Raw genomic sequence first — 20,948 nt, forward strand, 5'->3', positions numbered from 1 at the left:
TTTTTTTTTTTTTTTTTTTTTTTTTTTTTTTTTTTTTTTTTGTGCCAGGGATCAAACTCAGGTCTTTGTGCTTGCAAAGTAGGTGACAGAACTGATTGTCTTTAAAGTTGTCACCTTTTAACAAATTTTTCATTTAAAAAGCGAGCTGGAAAAAAAATAGTGAATTGGTGTTGGCACACACGTATGGCACTTGGGAGGCTGAGGCAGAAAGATCATGTAACGCTTGAGGCTAGCCTGGCTACATGATGAGTTCAAGCCCAGCCTAAAATATGTAGTGACCCTGTCTTAAAAAAATGGTATATTCATAAGCATTGACTTTGTATGACTTTGTATTTTTCCCTCATATTTTTCTTTTCTTTTTTTTTTGGCTGTTCTAGGGATTGAATAGATCTTTGCATTGAGCTACATGCCCAGTGCCTGTTCCCGTTTTACTTAATCTTAAAACAGGGTCTTAGAAATTTGCCCAGGCTGAGCTAGAACTTATAATGCTTCTACTTCAGTCTCCTAGAATGCTAGGATTACAGATGTGCCATAGCACAGAGCTAATTTCTCCCTCATTTTAAGGTACAGCTGCCAGACAGCCCAGCACTTGCCACACAGCCTGTCCCCATTTTGTGTCACCAGGTAGACCATGCAGCTGCTGTGAAGGAATATAGCAGATCCTCAGCGGACCAGGAGGAACCCCTACCCCATGAGCTGCGGCCCTCAGCAGTGCTCAGCAGGACCATGGACTACCTGGTCACCCAGATCATGGACCAGAAGGAAGGCAGCCTGCGGGACTGGTATGACTTCGTGTGGAACCGCACACGGGGCATACGGAAGGTATCAGCTGCCTCTGGTTGAGACTAGAAAATGCATGTGTTCTGGAGCCAAACAGCTCACTCTTTTCATTTTATTTAGATATCTTTATGAAACAAAAATATGTTTTTACTTTAAACCATTGTAAAACCCTGTGCGCTTCATGGGCTTGGTTTTCAGTTGTAATGTGAGAGATGCAGGTGATAAGCAGAAGTGTTCCCACCATCGACTGTACGCACGGGAAATGTGTGAGTGTGCGGAGCAGGAGCAGTGTGCGCAGTGTGGTGCGTGGGTGTCTGTGTAATCCTCTCCCTTTTCTTGGGCAGGACATCACACAGCAGCACCTCTGCGACCCCTTGACAGTGTCCCTGATCGAGAAGTGCACCCGGTTTCACATCCACTGTGCCCACTTCATGTGTGAGGAACCCATGTCCTCCTTTGATGCCAAGATCAACAATGAGAACATGACCAAATGCCTGCAGAGTCTGAAGGAGATGTACCAGGACCTGAGGGGCAGGGGAGTCTTCTGTGCCAGTGAGGCTGAGTTCCAGGGCTACAATGTTCTGCTCAATCTCAACAAGGGGGACATTCTAAGGTGAGTTTCTAGGCTCAGCAGTGAGCCTCTGGTGTGTGACAGGCAGCGTCTGAGCAGGAAAGGGTTTATCAGCACTGAGTCTCTGTAGTGAATTTTGGGTGATAGCAGGAGCTCTGGTCTGAGCTCCACAACCACTAGGCTGAGCTGGGGGCAGAGCCATAGGGCCAGCTCTGTTTGCAGTGTGTGTGACATAGGCCCCTTGTGTGTGTTCCTGAGAACTGTTACTGTTCTTCAGTGAGAGCACATGAAGGAAGCTTCCAGTGAGACGGGCAGTGACTGAGTGTAGGGCAGCAGGTCATCAACTCACTGTTCTCAGGAAGTTCTGTGGGAAGTCTTAAGTAGGAAAGAAGAAAACATTGTGTGAAATGAAAATGGTAAGGCTAAAGTATTAAGCATGAGTGAATTTTAAACCCTGCTGTGGTATATAAGTAGACCCTTAGAAGTAAGGCAGTGTTCTTGGTCTACATTTGTGTTGTTCATAAACCGAACTCAGTGGTGGCCACTGCCTGCTTTAGTTTTTATTTATGCTGAAATTCTTTTCCAGGTTAGTACTTTTTCCATGAGCTTTGATATATAATTGACTTTAAGTTTTAAAATTAAGCCTTGTTATAATCCCAGCACTAATGAGGCTGAGCCAGGAGGGCTGCTGCAAGTTCAAGCCCTGGGCTCCTTTGTGAGTTAAGGCCTAAAGTACATGGTGAGACCCTGTCTCAAAACAAAAACAAAACATCACAAAAACAAAATTGAGCCTTGAAGACAAATTGGTTATGGAAAATGGCTGTGTTAACTTCATATATGACAGTCGTTATTCTCTTCTTCTTTTTTTTTTTTTTTTTTTTTTTTTTGGTTCTGGGGATCAAACTTGGGACCTTGTGCTTGCAAGGCAGGTGGTGGAAACACTGAGCTACATCCCTGGCCTGCTTATTCTCTTCTTGAACAATTTAGGCAAATAAATTTATTTCTAAAATACCCCCAAAAGTTAAACTTTCTGCTTCTTTGGCTTGTTATTAAATACGTCAGACAGTAAGTTGGTATTAATTTAACTTTCTCCTGAACATGTTTTAAACTGTTGCTTGTATCTGTTTACTTATCTTTTTAGCTTGTTTTTTGTTTGTTTGTTTGTTTGGTACCAGGGATTGAACTCGGGTCCTTGCGCTTGCAAGGCAGGCCACTGAACCGCTGAGCTAAATCCCCGGCCCAGTTTACTTATCTTTTTAAAGAAATCTGTCAATCTAGTCCAGGAGCAGTAGTAGTAGTAAGTAGTAGTAGTAGTAGTAGTTGTTGTTGTTAGGAAACTGAATTCAGGAGCTTGAGTCACTACCAGGCCCTTCTTCCTCAGTGTTACCGAGATCTGGTTGTTAGCAGATCTGCCTTTGGATGTATCTTCTGTTTTGTCTCCTAACAGAGAGGTGCAGCAATTCCACCCTGATGTCAGGAACTCCCCTGAGGTGCACTTCGCTGTGCAGGCCTTTGCTGCATTGAACAGTAACAATTTCGTGAGATTTTTTAAATTGGTCCAGTCAGCTTCTTACTTGAGTGCATGTCTGTTACACTGCTACTTTAATCAGGTAAGTGGGACAGGTCTGCAGAGCCAGCAAGGGAGGCTGTGGCTGGGGCTGTTGAAGTACACTTTGTGCCCCATGTCCCTCCACAGGGCAGGTGAACTTCTGGCCTGCCCCGGCTGCTGAGGGCTTCCCAGTGTTGCCTGTCCTGATGGGAGAGGCTGAGCAGTGGGAATGCTGATCTGTGGCTCAGATAAGTGCTAAGCCTGAGCTTTGTCTTCCATGAAGACTAAGAAATCAAAAAGCAGAAATTCCATGTCATAATACAAACAATCCCTAACCTTGAAGATCTTCGTGTTATTAAAGTAACTTTTGGAGTGAGGCTGTTGCTGTTGAAGTCTCTTCAGCAAGTCCCAGTGCCTGCTCCTCCCTCGCCGGTCTTGCCCTGTGTGTTTGGCTTCCAAAGCTCATCAGAGCACTCTTGCGTAAACTCGGCCTCAGAATCTCCAGTCAGCGTGTGAGCTCCAGCTGGGTGGGGAGACTTGGAAATGCCATAGAGCAGCTTCTAGGCCCCTATGTGCAGTGGCTAAGGCCCATGTGAGCGGTGCTATCTCTCCTCCCCTTCTGAGAATGGCCCACTTGCCTTTTGTATACCATGCAGTCCAGCCCCTTGAAGGTGGGAGTCTCTGAGGATGCTGCCTGTCCTCTGCCATGTGGGGAGGTTACTCTGGGGACCTCTCAGGCTGTGAGACGAGATCATTTCTCTTTGTTCAGACTCCAAGTCCTCCTGTTAATAGTGAATAAACCTACAGTCATGGCCCAAGCAAAAAATCTTTTCACAAGTTTGCTCACTGTTGTCAGAGCTGACAGTTGCCAATAGAATTGAAACATTGCTAGTTTTCTAAAAACCTTTCCTGTCACTAGGGACCACTTTACAGTATTTAAATAGTTTATAGGGTATGTGTGTTTAGTGGGGGGGGACTGAGGACTGAAGCCAAGGTGACACCTCCCCGCCCTTTTTTTTTTTTTGAGAGTCTCCCTAAGTCACTATATTGCCCTGGCCGGGCTTGAACTTGTGGTCCTCCTGCCTCAGCCTCCCAGAATACTGGCATTACAGGCATGGGCCACTATGCCCGGCTTTAGTTATAAATATATTTAAATGATTTAATTGTTACAGTGGTGACCATTTTTAATGACTATACAAAAGGGAAACAAGTGTTCTTTTGAAACAAGGCTTTGGCAGGCGGTGGTCTGTACAGTCCCATGGGTCTCGGGCCTCATCTTGCCCCTCACTCAGCTCTGCCTCCCTTGACTCCCTTCCCCCTCTCTCCCAGCTTCGACTCATGGGCTGTGTGGCCATTGTCCTTTGTATTCTTACCAAGCTGGCTTTTCAGCAAGGCCTCCTGGCTTTTACCCCATTAGCTGTCCTTGTTTCCTGTTTTTGCATTTTCTATTGTGCTAATGATCATTAGATGTGTGTTAGGTATTCACTTTCTCTAGCACTGGTGTCTTCCCACCTGTGAGCTGTGTGGGGATGGGTATATTGTTGGTTTTGCTCCCTGTGGTACTCTGAGCATGAAGAAGAGCCCCAGGGACACAGTGAGTACTTCAGAAGTGTTGGTTGGAGAAGACAAGTGAATTAGGCACCCAGGAGCCCAGCACAAAATTTTTTGTCAACATTTTCATGTTTTGGTATTGTCTTCCTTTTTTGAGGTACCTGTTACAATGCTGTGAAATAATTTTGTCTCCAACTAATTACTATGTCTTGCACATTTCCATGACATACCAGAGTCTCTTCAATAGTCTCAGTACCTCCGAAGCCTTTGGTTGAGTAGATGCTGCAGTTTACTTTTATGCTCATTCAGTGTGGCTTGGTTTTTTTTTTTTTGAGACAGGGTCTCACTATGTAGTTGAAACTGACCTGGAACTCACTATGTAGCCCAGGCTGGTCTCGAACTCACAGCGATCCTCCTGCCTCAGCCTCCCGAGTGCTGGGATTACAGGCATGCACCACCACTCCCACTGGCTTGTTTTTTGATCTTTTTAATAAATGACACCACTGTGGCCCATGCTTTTCTCTGGGACTGCTTGCTGAGCAGGAAATGCCACTGCCCTTCCGTCTCTGAGTTTGGGCTTGGTGCTGCCACTCTGCCATTCAGAGGCACTGAGCTGCAAGAGGAGCCTATCCACTGTGTGGTTGGTGGTGGTCAGGGCAGCTGTTTGTCTAACTGCATCTCACTTTGAGGTGGCAGCGATCTGGCTGTTCTTTTCAGATCCGCAAGGATGCACTCCGTGCTCTCAGCATCGCATACACTGTAAGCACACAGCGTTCTACTGCCTTTCCCTTGGACGGCGTGGTGCGCATGCTGCTCTTCAGAGACGGCGAGGAGGCGACCGACTTTCTCAACTGCCATGGCCTTACTGTTTCTGAGGGGTAATTGCTGAGACTCGAACTGTAGTTTTCTCTTTCCCTTTTGCTTTTTAAATTCCAATAAAGGTCTGAGAAAGTACTAGCCACTTCCGAGGCCCTGGAGAAGGCATGTTCTCCATTCCACCTTCCCAGTGTGCATTGGCGCTGGGGAATGTTCCCAGTTGCATGTTGTTTGTCAGCAAATTGGGGTTCAGACCAGTTTTCTCAGACTCCAAAGTCACAGATTTTTTTGCTTTGCCAGCCCATATGTAGCTAGTGCCCACTTCTGATGGCTGAGATGCGTACACCAGGAGGCAAGTGGCACCATTATACTCAGCTCTTCCCTGCAGCTCCTCCCTCTCGTCCTGTCCTCAAGGAAATGGGCTGCCTTTGAGTGAGGGGTACCATCCTTAACCCGGAAGGAATGTTTAGGTGTGCATCCTCCACATGAGGCTTCAGCACACTAGGCCCCATGGTTCCAGAGGCCTTGTCCTCCTTTGACCTGTGTGGTGCAGGGCAGGGTATGTCCTGTGCTTTCCCCAGTGATACCTCTGTGGATTCTTTGTCCTCTGGGTAGCTGTGTGGAGCTGAACCGGTCTGCATTCCTGGAGCCGGAGGGATTATCCAAGGCCAGGAAGTCAGTGTTTATCACCAGGAAGCTAATGGTGTCCGTTGGGGAAGCTGTGAATGGAGGTCCGCTGTCCCCAGTCCCCCGTCACACTCCCGTGTGCAGCTTCAATGCCCAGAACAAGTACGTCGGAGAGAGCCTGGCTGCAGAGCTGCCTGTTGGCTCCCTGAGGCTCAGCATTGATGCAGCGGGTGAGTGATGCAAGACTGCATCTTCTGGGAAACTAGCCCAGAACTGCTTGGCTCAGTGTTCAGTGACTTCATTTTGCCTAAATTTGAGGGTTCTAAGCCTCTATTCAGGGCCCTGACGGTGCAGCTGCAGTGCTGTTTCTGTGTGCAGCTTGCCTTGTTGAACCCCCAGGGGCCTCCACAGTGGCCTTAGGGCGGGTCAGTCCTTGGGAGGTATGGGGGCCAGCAGGCCCTCTATGGAGATGGTGGTATGCCTGGTGCTGGTCCTGTGCTCTGCAGCACCATAATTTCTCTGTTTCTTTCCAGGTGACAGGAAGGGAGAGGAATGTGGATCAGAGCCTGATGTGCCTCTGTCAGGTCTCCTCCCACAACCTCTCCTGCTCCCTGTACCCTCGCCTGCACCTCTGCCTCATGCTCCACTGCAGACACTGTCTGTGGCATCCAGTCTCTTTCAGCCCTCCGTTCAGCCTGAGCTGCTGCCTCTGAAGCCTGCACCTATATACTCTGACGCGGTAGAGCATCTGCTAGAGCAAGGCTTGAAAAGCCCACTGTTGCATGAGTTTCCTTATCCCATTTCCCCGAGCCAGTGTTCTGTAGTCCTGGTCTCATGGGAGGGGAGCCAGGGCGGCAGAGCTGGGGCCAATGTCCGTGCTGAACTCAGAGCAGGACCCAGTGGTGGGCTTGCCAGGACCTGTGGGGTCATGGCAGGGCTGTGTGCCCACAATCGGGTAGCTTGGGGTCAAGTATGGCCTGTCCACTTCCCAGGTGTGGAATTTAAGTGAATCTCCCTGGCTGCTCAGGGGCAGGCACTGAATTTAATGCAGCTGCAGGATCAGAGAGTCCTAAGGGAAACATAAAGAATGGCTTCTGGATTGAGGATGTAAGCCAGGTGCCCTGGTGCACCCCTATAATCCCAGCAAGAATGCAAGTTCCAGCCCAGCCTAGGAAATTTAGTGACTAGACCCTGTCATAAGATAAAAACATTTTTAAAAAGGGGTGAGGCCAGGCATAGTGGTGCATACCTATAATCCCAGTACTTGGGAGACTGAGGCAGGAGGGTTGCTGTGAGTTTGAGGCCAGCCTGGGCTACACAGTTCGGGACCATCCTAAACTATATAGTGTGACCCTGTCTCAAAAAAACCATCAACTGAAAAGGGTTGGGATGTAGCTCAGTGGGAACGCACTAGGTTCAATCCCCACTAGTGAAAGATACAGGGTAGCCATCTGGCAGGCTTGCCATGCCATCCAGGAGACACTTTTCTGTTCCTCAGACTGTTTCTGAAGCAGCGCGTGGGGCAGCCTCTATGCGAGGGCCATAGCTGCCTTCAGACATTGGCCCTGGGCAGGACACTCCATCTGACCTGCACTGGTCTCTCCACAGGACTTGGCGCAAGTGGTGGATGAGCTCATCCAGGAGGCCCTCCAGAGGGACTGCGAGGAGGTGGGCATGGCAGGGGCCGCCTACGCAGCTGCAGCTCTGGGGTGAGTGACCACGCCTGGCCCCTCCTGCCCTTGGCTGCCTGCTCCCTGGGGGCAGGACTCCCTCCTCTTCCTCCTCATAAGCTGCTCTTGTTCTTCAAGACCTGTGGTTCCACTTAAAACTCACAGTGCCAGTTTCAGGAACTTGGCACATGTTCAGCCCCATTCTCCAGGCAGTTTCCCAAGTTCCTGACTAATTTTCATTTGTAAAAGCTTTTTTTATTTTTGGTACCGGGGATCATACTTGGGTCCTTGTGCTTGTAAAGCAGGCAATGGAATGTAAAAGCTTTTTGAGAATGTTCAGTTTATTGGTTTATACTTTGTGTGTGTATGTGTGGTGGGGGGCTGTACCGTGGATGAGATACACGACATCATGCGTGTTGGGCAAGCGTTCTACCACTGCATCACAGCCCCAGCCCTTTTTATTTTATTTTGAGACAGGGTTTCACTGAGTTGTCCAGATTGGCCTTGAACTTGTAATTTTCTTGTCTCTGCCTCATGAGTCGTTGTGATTAGAGGCATGCACCACTGTGCTAAGCTAAAGTTTATAAATCACATAGCTGTTTTTCTTTAAACTTCAGATGTAACTCAGAATTCTAGTAAAAATTAGTTCATTCCATTATAAAATTTAGTGGTCCACTTTTCTCAATTTAATCTTTTTTTTTTTTTTTGGTACCAGGAATTGAACTCAGGACCTTGTACTTGTGAGGCAGGCGTGATGCCACTGAGCTAAATCCCTGACCCTTTTCAATTTATTCTTAATGTAATAATCAAAACCTTTCCAAGCTCAACCAACTTTTATAAAGTGAGTTGAATCTAATAAATTTGACAAATGTGGTTTTCACAAGGATTTCAACCATCTTTTAGAAATCCCAGTGCATGTGAAATGGCACATAATAAGAAAAAATGTTACTGTGCCTTTACAAAGTATAGCTACTTGGGAGACTGAGGTAGGAGCCGTAAGTTCAAGAGCAGCCTGGGGAACATAGTGAACTCCATTTCAAAAACAAAAACATGAAAAAAGAGAAAGAAAACATTACACAAAAGGCTCAACCATGTCCATATGTTTAATTTAATTTATTTATTTAGTTTTTGAGATGAGGTCTTTGTTGCCCAGTTTAGCCTTAATTAGCCTTAAATTCCTGGGCTCAAGTGACCCTCCTGCCTTAGTCTTTCTGAAGTAGCTGGGATAGTGGGTACATGCTTTCATATGTGGCTGATTCATTTTTGGTATTAAACACATACTCTTTGAAATAAATAAAAGGAAATGTTTTAATTGGGTGTGGTGGTACATGCCTGTAATCCCAGCACCTGGGAGGCTAGGGCAGAAGGATCTCTATGAGTTTGATCCCAGCACAACTCTCGGAAAACCAACCCCCCAAAAAAGGGAAATTTTGCGGGGGCTTTTTCCCCTTAAACTGAGATGAAATACACCTTACAAAATTTATCATTTTAAGCATTTTTAGATTTATGGTTCCATCACCCCTATTTCCATAACTCTTCCAACATTCCAAATAGAAACCCAATACCAATTAAACAATAATTTGCCATTCTCTTCTTTCCCCAGCCCCTGGTTACCTCTCCTCTATCCTTTCTTTTCATAAATTTGCCCACTCTGGGCACCTTTTGTAATGGGAGTCACACAATACGGGTCTTTTTGTGTTTGGCTTACTTCACTTTTTAAGGCCCACCTATGTTGTAGCATGTGTCAGAATCTCATTTTTGACGGCAGAGTAATACTCCATTATGTGGGTGTACAAATGACGAGTCCTTGCTTGTAGTTCTTACGGATTCATGGGTGGGGTGGTGTAATCGGTGAGTCAGATGACCTATTTTGAGTGTTTTAGGAAATACCAAACTGTTTTCTAAAATGACCCAATTTTACATCCCCACTGGATAGACAGACACAAAGATCTCACTTCCTCAGTACCGTTGACAGTACTTGCTGCCATCTACGTTGCATGTGTTTTAATATAGTCGTGGTCATTGCCATGAGTGTGAAGTGGTATCTCATTGTAATTCCGATTTGTATTTCTCTAAGGAGTGAGGATGCTGATCATCTCTTCCTGTGCTTTTTGCCCATTTGTATGTCATCTTTGGAGAAATAGCTCTTCAAGTCCTTTGGGCTTGTTCTTTTTGTGGTTGGTTGTAGGAGTTCTCTTATATTCTGCACATTAATCCCCTACTAGATATTTGATTTATATACACTTTTCCCATTCTGTGGGATTCATCTCTTGATAGTGTCTTTTGACATAGAAAATTAAAAAAAAATTTTTTTTTTTTTTTTGGTACCAGGGATCGAACTCAGGTCCTTGTGCTTGCAAGGCAGGCGGTGGAACCACTGAGCTAAATCCCCGGCCCCTAAAAATTTTTGATGTCCAGTTTTTTATTTCTTTTGATGAATGCTTTCTGGCTCACATCCAGTATCACAAAGATAGTTCCCTATGCCTTTCTTCAAGAGTTTTGTAGTTTTATCTCTAAAGTTTAAGGGTTTGGTCCATTTCGTTTTTGCTTTTATGTGTAGTGTAAGATAAGGGTCCAACTTTATTCTTTTACATGAGGATATCTAGTTTTTCCAGCATCATTTATTGAAAAGACCATTCTTTCCTCCATTGAAAGACCTTGGTACTCTTGTAGAAAGTCACTTGACTATTGGGAGGGTTTATTTCTGAGGTCTTTATTCTATTCTATTGACTTTTTTTTTTTTTTTTGTATTGGGGATTGAACTTGGGACCTGACACTTGTGAGGCAGGCAGTGGAACCACTGAGCTACATCCTTGGCCCTGTCTTCTGACCTTTATGTCTCTCCTTACACCAGCCCCATCTTGTTTTGATTAATGGAGTTCTGTAGTAAGTTTTTCAATCAGAAAGTATCAGTCTTTTACCTTTATTGTTCTTTTTCAAGATTGTTTACTGTTCTGGGTCCCTGGAGATACCATGGGAATTTTAAGATAAGTTTTTCTTTCTTTTTTTTTTGTGGTACAGGAATTGATCTTGGGACCTTGCGCTTATAAAGCAGGAGCAGCACCACTGAGCTAAATCCTCAGCTGGCCCTTAGTTTTTCTAGTTTTACAAAATACGGTGTTGAAATTTTTTTCTTTTTTTTTTTTCTTTTTTGAGACAGGGTCTCACTGTGTAGTTGAGACTGACCTGGAACTCACTATGTAGCTCAGGCTGGTCTCGAACTCACAGTGATCCTCCTGCCTCAGCCTCCCAAGTGCTGGGATTACAGGTGTATGCCACCACGACCAGCCTGAAATTTTTTTTCTTTATTGGTACATTTTAGGTATACAGTACAGTTACATTTATTATTGGGATCTTGTACCAGAATTTTTGTTTTTGAGACAGGGTCTCATGAATCCAGACTGGCCTTGAATTTGCTTTATAGCATGGATTGACCTTAAAGTTGCATAGTCCTCCTGCCTCAGCCTCCCCAGTGCTGGGGCTATAGTATCACTTCCATCCTGTTCGGTTTTTGATAGCAATAGCATTGAATCTGTAGATTGCTCTGGGTTGTACTGTCAAACATCCCCCTACCCACGTTGCTTGGGATTGAACCCAAGCTCTTGCACCCTTTTTAATTTTATTTTGTGACAGGTTCTCACTAAGTTGCCCAGACTGGCCTCAGACTGACAGTCTTCAGTAGTTTGGATCATAGAGGGGTTTGTGCTACCACAGTTGGCTGTGTTGTCCTTTTTTCTTTTTAAAGATAGGGTCTCATCATGTAGTTCTGCTGGTTTTGAACTCACTATGTAGCTCAGGCTGGCCTCGAACTTGCAGCAATCCTCCTGATACAGCCTCCTGAATGCTGGTATTACAGGCATGCAATACCATTCCTGGCTTTGTATTGTCATTTTAACAAAGTAAAACCTTCTAATCCATAAACATGGGCTATTTTTCCCCACTTATTTAGAGCTTTCTATGTACAAGTCTTTTGCCTCCTTGGTTAAACTTATTTTTTAAACTGTTGTAAACAGAATGTTTTTCATAATTTCATTTTCAGGGTTGTTCACTGCTATTGTTTAGAAATTGCTTTTCTGCCTGCCTGCCATCCATCCATTCATCTGTCAATCTGCTCTTCAGGGTGTTTTTTTTTGCCATGCTAAGGATTGAGCCCAGAATCTTGCACATGTTAGGCAAGTGCTCTGCCACTGAGTTGCAGCATTGGCTCACTCTGTATTGATTTTTATCCTACAACCTTGCTGAGCTTATTTATTAGGATTCCTTAGGATTTTCTACATAAAAAATCATGTCATTGTGAATAAATAGTTTCATTTATTCTTTTTCAGTTTGTATATATCTTTCTCTTATTGTCTAATTGCTCTAGTTCTAACTTCCTCGGGTATTGTGGTCTTGTTTCCCATCTTAGAGCAGTACCTTTCATTCTCTCATCACTTAAGTGTGTGGGAGCTTCTTAGATGGCCTTCACATGCTGAGGTTTCTTCTATCCCTTTTTTAGAACCGTCTTTATCATAAAGTCTGTTGGGTTTTGCTGGATGCCTTTTTCTACATCCATTGAGATTGTGTGTGTGTGTGTTTGTGTGTGTGAACTTCATTCTGTTAGTGTGGTTTGATTACAATGATAGGTTTTCATATATTGAACTGTCCTTGCATTCCAGTAACAAATCCCTATTGGTAATCGTTTATATTGGCTTGCTGTGTTTTTGAGTTTGTTTGCTGTTCACTTTGTGTAGTGTTTCTAATGCTGCCGTGGAGGACCTGTTGACAGCTGCAACCACAGGCATTTTGAGGCATGTTGCAGCTGAAGAAGTGACTAAGGAAAGAGAACGAAAGGAGGAGGAGAAGCGGCGGGCTGAAGAGGAAAGGTGAGTGGACACAGGACACTGCCTCTGATGTTCCTACGTTTTATGTTGTTTTGTACTGGGGATTGAACCCAGGGCTTTCATACTGAGCTGCATCCTCAGCCCTTTTTTAAATTTATTTTGATGCAGGGTCTCCCTGAGTTTCTAAATTGCTGAGGATGCTCCTCAACTTAGGATCCTCCTGCCTTAACTTCCCAGAGTGCTGGGATGCAGGCATGCACTACTATACCTGGCCCCTGCTCTTGTTGACTGTCATGCCATCAGATCCCTGCCATCAGCACTCTGTTTGGTTCAGAGCATGGGCTGGAGTCCTAGGCCACACACACCTTGTGAGCAGTGCCTCCTCCCCAGCAGGTCAAGCATGGAGGGAACTGAACCTTGGCAGTCTGCTGACTCAGGCAGCACCACTCATGCCCATTTGCACGGCTCAGAAGTAAAATGAGTATCATTACATTTATTGTTAGGCTTTATCCTTGTGTCTTTCCTTTACCTGTAGGCTAAAACAAGAGAGAGAGATGGTGTTAACTCAGCTGAGCCAGGGCCTGGCTGAAGAGCTGACAGAACTAATGGTGACAGAGTGTGTGTGGGAGACGTGCTCACAGGAGTTGAAGTGAGTGAAGTGCTGGTGTCCTGCATGCCAGTGGTGTGCCGGGAGGGAGGAGGTCCTCAAGCACGGTGGCCAGGAAGGCACAGCTCAGGATAGTTGGTTTGCGTTTTAATTTGACAAAGAGCCTATCTTTTGGAGAGCCAAATGATAACATGCCAACCCCGTACTCCAGGCAGTGGAGGCAGTGGGGGACACTCTCTTTCATTGTCGTTCGTGTTGTGGACACCTCTCTGGCCATGGATGTATCTTTTAAAATCAGCTGGTGGAGCCTTCTCTCTGCCAGATCATATACCTTCAGTGTAAGTAGCCTTTTTCTTTGTTTCATATGTTGGAGAATTTCTTGGGCTGTTTACTTTAGAATTTTTTTGTAATAATAAAACATTATTGGTATGTTTTAGGGATACATAACAGAACAATCATTGTAGGAAATTTGCACCTGTACTTGGTACATCCTGCCTCTTTTTTGCCATTCCCCCCTCTTAAGCCTCTTCCGCTCCCTATGTACAAAAGCTTTGTTCTATTTTTTCCTTCTATTTTCACTTTGTCTTGCCCTTTCCTTCCTTTCTCCCTCTCCCCTTGTTCTTCTTCCCATTTCAACATTTTCTTCCCATTTCCCAATATCTATTATACATTTTAGTCCTCATTTCCACTTTTGGTTTCTCACACCTGAGAAACAATGTGGTATTTAAACACGTTTGTCTGATTTATTTCACTTAAGAGTATGGTGCATCCATTTAGCTATAAATGTCTCAAGTTCATCCTTCATGGCAGAGCTATTGTATATAAAAAAATATCCATTCGTTGGTTGATGGGCATTTGGGCTGTTACCAAGATTTAGCTGTTCAAACTGTGCTGCTATAAACATGGGTGAGCATATATTGCTGTGGTGTGATGCTTTTAATTATTTGGGAAGACACTAAGAAGGGAAATAACTGAGTCAAATGGAACCTCTACTTGTAGGTTTTTGAGAAATCTCCACACTGATTTCCACAGTGGTTGCACCAGTCTGCATTCCCACCAGCAGTGGAGAAGGATTCCTTTCTCCCCACAGCCCCTCTAGCATTTGTTACTGATTTCTTGATAGCAGCCATTGTTTCTGGAGTGAGATGGAATCTCAGCATTGTTTCATTTTGCATCTGTCGAATGACTAGTTATGTTGAACATTTTTTCATATATTTAATTGCTGTTTCTAATTCTTCATTTGAGAAGCTTCTGATGCCCATTTCTGCATTGGATCTTTAAATTTTGGGTGTCTGATTTTTTTGAGTTCTGTTTTTTTTTCCCCCCTAAAGATTTCCTTTTATTTACTTATTTATTTTTCAGCTTTGAGTTTATTGGTACATTTTAGGGATACAGTACAGTTATATTCATTGTTGAGATCTTGTACCTCTACATGACAAGTCTTGGTTCTCATTTTTTTCCCCTTGTCCCTGCCCTCCCTTCACCCCCTCCTCCCCTCCCCATCTACAACCACTTTATTTCCATCTTTTCATTATCTCACATTTTTTTCTTTTCCCTTTTTATCCTTTCCCTACCTGTCCCACTTTCCCTACACCTTTAGCTCCTTTCTTCCCATTTCTCAATGTCAGTAATCTTATTAGGATCTTCTGTATTATTGCAGATTATTCACACCAGAGAAACTATTCGGTATTGACACATGTGTGCCTTATTTATTTCACTTAGGAGTATATCTTCAATATGTATCCATTTTCCTATGAATGAATCTATTTTCTCATTCTTTATGGCTGAGTAATATTCCATTTTATAGAAAAACCACATCTTCTTTATCCAGTTTCCAACTGATGGGCAAATAGGCTGTTTCCAAGTTTTAGCTATTACAAACTGTGCCGCTATAAACATGGGTGCTCATACTTCTCTGTGATATGATTCTTTTAGTTCTTTTGGAAAGATATCCAGCAGAGCGATGGCTGGGTCAAATGGAACCTCCAGTCCAAGCTCTTTGAGGTATCTCCATATTGATTTCCATAGTGAGTTCTTTATATATTCAAGAAAATAGTCCTTTATCTTAATAGCAGGTAAAAAAATTTTTTCCCACTGTGTGGGTTGTCTCTTCACTCTCTTGGTGCTTTCTCTTGCTGTGCAAAAGCTTTTTAATAAGATGAGGTCCTACTTGTTGACTCTTTGTAGTATTTCCTGTATAGTATGGGTTTGTCTACTCCTGTGTCCTCACGTGTTGTACCTGTTCTCTCTTCCAACAGATTTAGTGTTTCTGTTTTAATATTTAGATCTTGGATCCATTTTCATTTTAGGTTAGTGCTTAGTGACAGATGTATGTCTACTTTTAATCTTTGGCATGTGGAAAGCCAGTTTTTCCAACATGATTTATTAAAGAGGCTATCTTTTTTCCATTGTTCACTTAAGTTTTAATGATTAAAAAAAAAGTTTTGATGATTTTATTGCCATGCCTCCTGGAAAAAAGATTCCAGTTGTGAGGAGACATCTGTCCTTGTAGTTCAGTGCTCCTCAAATAGCCTGAAGGCGATGGAGTATGTTGGCATAGTGCAGGCAGTGAGCTCAGGCCACAATCAGTGTGTCTTGAACTTATTTCTCTAGTTATTATGAGGAAGAGATGTCACAGATGATGGTGTATATCTGTTCCTAATTCTGGGAAAAAGTGCTAGTAGACATCTAAGACCCAGGGCTCACTGCATTGCAGGCAGCGTGTCCTGCAGTGCCGGGAGACCTGGAGATCTTTTAGCTCACCCCCAGGCTGTCTCCAATGTCACTGAAGATGCGCTGCTGGAAATATGTCTTGCCTCAAGCTATTTTGATTTTGTGACCAAATATATTTGATGTAGTTTTCTGTGCTTTTTTTTTTTCTTCTGGTTTTTTGAGATAGAGTCTGACTATGTAGTTCAGGCTGGTCTCATACTTGCAGCGATTTTCCTGTATCAGTCTTCCAAGTGCTGGTATTACAGGCATGTACCATCATACCTGGATATAATGCATTTGTGTTTACGTGTGTGTGTGTGTGTGTGTGTGTGTGTGTGTGTGTGTGTGTTTATTTTAAGGTGCTACTGGGGATTGAACCCAGGGCCTTGCACATGCTAGGCAAGTACTTTACCACTGAGCTCCAGCTCCTGTGGTTGACAGAATTTTGGTATAAAAATTTCTCTCTGTGATCCTGGTTTATCCAAGGGTCAGCACTGCATTGCCAGAGGCAGTCATCCTTAACAGTACATGAACGATTATGGTGTTTGAGACTCTTCTCATTGTAAAAGTCATAGTACTTTCCTGTCAGTACCCAACACCCACAAATTAAAGGAGAGGTTTATTTTGGCTCACAGTACAGAGGTTTTAGTCCCTAGTCTGCTGGCTCCAAGGCAGGACAGCATGGCAGGGGAGAATTATGGCATGTCAGTGGGAAGCAGAGAGAGAGCAAGGGAGGAGAAAAGGGACATAGACCCTTTCAGGCCACACCCCAGTGACCTACTTCTGATCAGTCTTCACCTCCCAACCTCATATTTAGGTATAAATTCATCAGTAGATTAATCTAGTGGTGAATACCATGGCCCCATGATCCAATCACCTCCCCAAAGCCCCACCTATGAGTACATGAGGCTTTTGGGGACATTTAGATGTTAATCATAACACAGATGTTGCTGATGAGATTTTTGCAGTTTTCTCAGTGGTCATTTAAAAGATAGCAATTTCAACTTTTTTTTTTTCGGTACCGGGGATCGAACAATTTCAACTTGTATTAAGATAAAAGTTTCTTTCCTCTTTTTCTTTTTTTCTGAGATGGTTTTATCCCAGGCTGGTATTAAACTTCTAGGCTTAAGTCATTTTTCCACCTTGGATTCCAGGGAGTGGGTTTCTACACTTGTCTGGGTTGTAGATTTATTTCTTGGCTGTTACAGTGGTCCTATGATCTATACTCTGGCACTCTGTACCACTTTTGTCCTTTTCCCTATCTTTCCAAGTATCTGTATCATCTTACTCCACCCCCAGCAGTACTAGGGACTGAACCCAGGACCATCACATTGAGCTACATTCCCAGACATTTTTAGACAGGGTCTCGCTAAGTTGTTAAGTTGCTCAGACTGGGCTTGAACTTGAGATCCTCCTGCCTCAGCCTGCTAGAGTGCTGGGGATTACAGGTGTGTGCCACCATGCCCAGCCAAATGTCTGTGCTTTTAAATAAAAATAAAACTGTTAAGTTTCTCTTTCTGTATGAAGGACAGAAACTCATACCTTTAAGGCAGAGACCCCTCAGTATCTGGACCTTGGTCATCACTGCATGACTGCTGTGTTTTCTTTTCTCTCTTTTTTTTGGTACCGGGGATCAAACTTGGGCCCTTGCACTTGTGAGGCAGGTGGCAGAACCACTGAGTCAAATCCCCAGCCTGACTGCCCTGTTTTCTAGGAGTGCTGTGGAGATAGACCAAAGGGTTCGTGTGGCCCGCTGCTGTGAGGCTGTGTGCACCCACCTGGTGGACTTGTTTCTTGCGGAGGAAATTTTCCAGACTGTGAAGGAGACACTTCAGGAACTTCAGTGCTTCTGCAAGTATCTACAGCGGTGAGTCCTGTGTTCTTGCAGATAAAATCCACACACACTGGGGCAGATCTTTTTTCACATTCAACCTGCTTGAGCCATCAGTTCCCTTTGTAAATGACAAAAGGATAACATTTATAGCAGTGAATAGCTATAATGGACTCTAATAGATTACATTTTCAGAAGTAACTGGTTACACACACGCGCGCGCGTGCTCTTGAATAATGCAGATGAAAGGATAAGTAAGGAATTAGATTGTGGATTGTGTCTGTTGTGCATCTGTAGGGTGCCTGCTGTGTGGAGACAGTGGCTGGTCTGTATTTAGACACTTGTCTATAGGGTGCCTGCTGTTTATGCTATGCAAAATACCAGGAGATGTCCATGAATACACATGCACCACCGCTGCATGCAACAACACAAGTGAATGTCCAAAACACAAGTATAGATGTGCCTCAACTTACCATGGGGTAACTCCTGATAAAATTGTAAATTGAAAACACTTCTCATACATTTGACCTACCCAGCGTTGTAGCTTAGCAATGCAGTACACTGTAGGGTGTCAGTTGTTACCTTTGAGATTTTGTATCTAACTCAGAGCTTTAACTCACATATGTACTGTCAGTATTGTTAGACAGTGTTGTATAGCATATTGCTAGCCTAGGAAATCAAAATTTGAAGTTTGGTTTCTGTTGAAATTATTCCACTTTTGCAGTATTATAAAGTTGAAAGATTACAAGCCGGTCATTAAGTCCTAGACTCCCTTAGTGAGGGGGAAAAAAGAGCAGCTTTTAGGGAAATGTACACAGATTCAAATATCATATATTCAAACTGGATTGTCCTGGATTTATACATAGTAGTATAACCCTGGAGAAAAGAAGAAAAATAACAAACATAAGCTCAGATTACTGTTTATCTTGGGGAGTAAGGGAGCATCCATTCTAGCCATGGCTTCTTAGTGAGGCACAACATGTGAGTGCCTGGTTTATCATTTAATTGGGCATTTAGGTGTTAATGTATGTTATATGGTGATTCATATCATAATAAAATTTAAAATGAATAATAGTACCTTTGATAATTGCAACAGTATAAAAGGAGACCTAGTAAGTAAATCTCCCTTCTGGGACAGATTCCTGTCCATTTTCAGAAGCACCAGCTGCTTGTGTACCCTTCTAGAAACTTCTTGTTCTTTCCTGTGGTTGTCACTAAAGCATGTTTCCTACTGTGTTCCAAGTCTTTCTTCCACTTGATAGGAGGTAGAGGCCTGACCACGGCAGCCTGTCCCTCTATGTTAATGGCAGTGCAGTACAGCATGTTATTGCAAGTGTGTGCCATGGATGACCTTGGTTCCTGTTAGCTTTCACATGGCTCTCTCTGTAGCTAGGTAGAATGCTCCAGGGACCATCTTGTACTAGCATTTCATACTCTTGCACACGTGCCTGCTATCATTTGTGTTTGCTGGGTGATGAGCCTCTGTACCTTAGCTTTGTATCCATGTGGCCAGATCCACCTGTCAGGATCTTTAGTATTAGCTCTTAAATTCAAATTCAGTAGTTTCAATGTAGACCCATCTCTTTTAATATCATACTTGCTTTGTTTGTTTGTTTTAGATAGTTTTGCTATGTAGTTCTAGCTGGCCTTGAACTTGAAGTGATCCTCCTACCTCAGCCTCTTAAGTGTTGGGATTAAAAGTGTGCGCCACAATGCCTGACTTTAAGCTTGCAATTTAATTCTGATTTATTTCTCAGTATAAGGACTGTCGCTAGTAAAGACCTATATAGACTGACACTACAAAGCTTGTTAATTGCAGTGTTTCCCCTTGTTATGGACTGGGCTGTATTTGTGTTGGCCTCTGGTTAACCCTGGACATACCCAGGGATGATACATCAGTGTATCCTCCAGGTGGAGGGAAGCTGTTGCAGCCCGGAAAAAACTGAGGCGCCAGATGAGGGCCTTTCCTGCGGCACCCTGCTGTATAGGTGTGAATGACCGGCTGCAGGCTCTGCTGCCCAGTGCAGAGTGCCCCATTGCTGAAGAGAACCTGGACAGAAGCCTCTTGGACCTGGGCCATGCTGGGAAAGTGGGCATCTCCTGCACCAGGTCAGTACCCAGCTACACACCTCCTCAGGGCTCCCTTGGTTTCACTGGATTCATGTGCGTATTTGCAGGAGTCAGGAAGTGAGGATGGGCACAGAACTACATTTTGTTTGTTGGGGATTTTTTTTGTCAGGGGGGCTTTTTGAGACAGTCTTGTTATGTAGTTTGAGCTGGTCTTGAACTATGTACCCCAGGGTGGCCTCAAAGTTGTCTCGCCCTTGGGGAAATCCACCTGCCTCAGCCTTCCAAGTGCTGAGATTATAGGCATGTGCCACCATGCCCAGCAGGACTGCTACATTTTGAAGGCCGTCCCCAGCTGTAGACATGTGACTCGCTCTGACACAGCTTTCACCTTCAAAGAAATAGGTCTTGGTGTAGACAACTCAGAACCCCCTGGTCTTCTCAGTTTAAGTACACACTGTCCATCCTTCTTGTGGAGCCAGAGGTCAATGTGGGCCTTGGTTTCCACCTCTACCCTATTCCTAAGCTTCTGCTGCACTTCATTCATACACTGTCAGCCTTCCTCAGCCTGCCCTTCCCTGTTCACAGGGTACCATCCTGTTAGGTCTCAAGCCTGGACCATCGTTTTCTCAGGCACCTTCTGCAATTGATCTTCAAATCCTTTTAGGGCTAATCTGCTTTCTCCACATCTGCCAGCACCTAGCCAGAATCCTCCACCCACACAAGTGGGGTCCTCTGATAACCCTGGTTGGGGTACCTCACCTGTCGTCAACATCCCTGGACAAAACTGCCCCTCCTGATATTCCCTCTGCCCCTGCCATCCCCAGAAATAGTCATTTTGGCTGTCCTGCTTCCTTCGGATCTGTTTTCATGCTTTACCTTCTCTAGTACCAGAGTGAGACAATAGCTCATGTCATGTTCCTATCTGCCCTGCCACATGCTACTGACTCATCTTGTAGGCTAGTGTAGCACTGTTCGCTCTAGGAGAGCATGTTCTAAAAAGCCAGGGTTTTTGTCTCCATGTTGAAGAATATCCTATGGCTAGGGCACAGTAGATAGTTATGTGGGATTTGTGGAATGAAAGGGTCTTCTGACCTGGTTTTCAGGAAACATTTTCTCAGTCTCTTAAAACTCCCAGCCAGGAGACAATGTCCAATTATTTTTTTGTTCAGAGACATCAGTAAATGCTACTGAGCCTCATCTGTGGGTGTGAGCTAGACACATGCTAGCATGGTGCAATTCTTCCTTTTTTTGTAGGTTGAGGCGACTCAGAAATAAGACAGCTCACCAGATGAAGGTTCAGCATTTCCATCAGCAGCTGCTGAGGTCTGTCTCTTCCCTTCCTGT

The 20,948-nt window shown here is 44.2% G+C and overlaps 1 protein-coding gene across 5 annotated transcripts in view; it reads left to right on the forward strand.

The window, feature by feature from the left end:
- Positions 1 to 20,948, forward strand: part of Mcm3ap (minichromosome maintenance complex component 3 associated protein) — a 53,927-nt gene that overhangs the window by 9,989 nt on the left and 22,990 nt on the right. For all 5 annotated transcript variants that reach the window (XM_010636364.3, XM_010636363.3, XM_010636362.3 and 2 more), the window contains exons 8-19: positions 625 to 822; positions 1,125 to 1,393; positions 2,799 to 2,961; positions 5,169 to 5,329; positions 5,883 to 6,124; positions 6,428 to 6,633; positions 7,503 to 7,603; positions 12,295 to 12,426; positions 12,920 to 13,033; positions 17,418 to 17,570; positions 19,446 to 19,643; positions 20,859 to 20,927. In XM_010636364.3, coding sequence (XP_010634666.1) covers positions 625 to 822; positions 1,125 to 1,393; positions 2,799 to 2,961; positions 5,169 to 5,329; positions 5,883 to 6,124; positions 6,428 to 6,633; positions 7,503 to 7,603; positions 12,295 to 12,426; positions 12,920 to 13,033; positions 17,418 to 17,570; positions 19,446 to 19,643; positions 20,859 to 20,927 — 2,006 coding nt within the window. The remainder of the gene's footprint in view (positions 1 to 624; positions 823 to 1,124; positions 1,394 to 2,798; positions 2,962 to 5,168; positions 5,330 to 5,882; positions 6,125 to 6,427; positions 6,634 to 7,502; positions 7,604 to 12,294; positions 12,427 to 12,919; positions 13,034 to 17,417; positions 17,571 to 19,445; positions 19,644 to 20,858; positions 20,928 to 20,948) is intronic.

This window comes from Fukomys damarensis, unplaced genomic scaffold (assembly GCF_012274545.1).
Source record: "Fukomys damarensis isolate Sample0158 unplaced genomic scaffold, DMR_v1.0_HiC HiC_scaffold_24, whole genome shotgun sequence".
Taxonomy (NCBI): domain Eukaryota; kingdom Metazoa; phylum Chordata; class Mammalia; order Rodentia; family Bathyergidae; genus Fukomys; species Fukomys damarensis.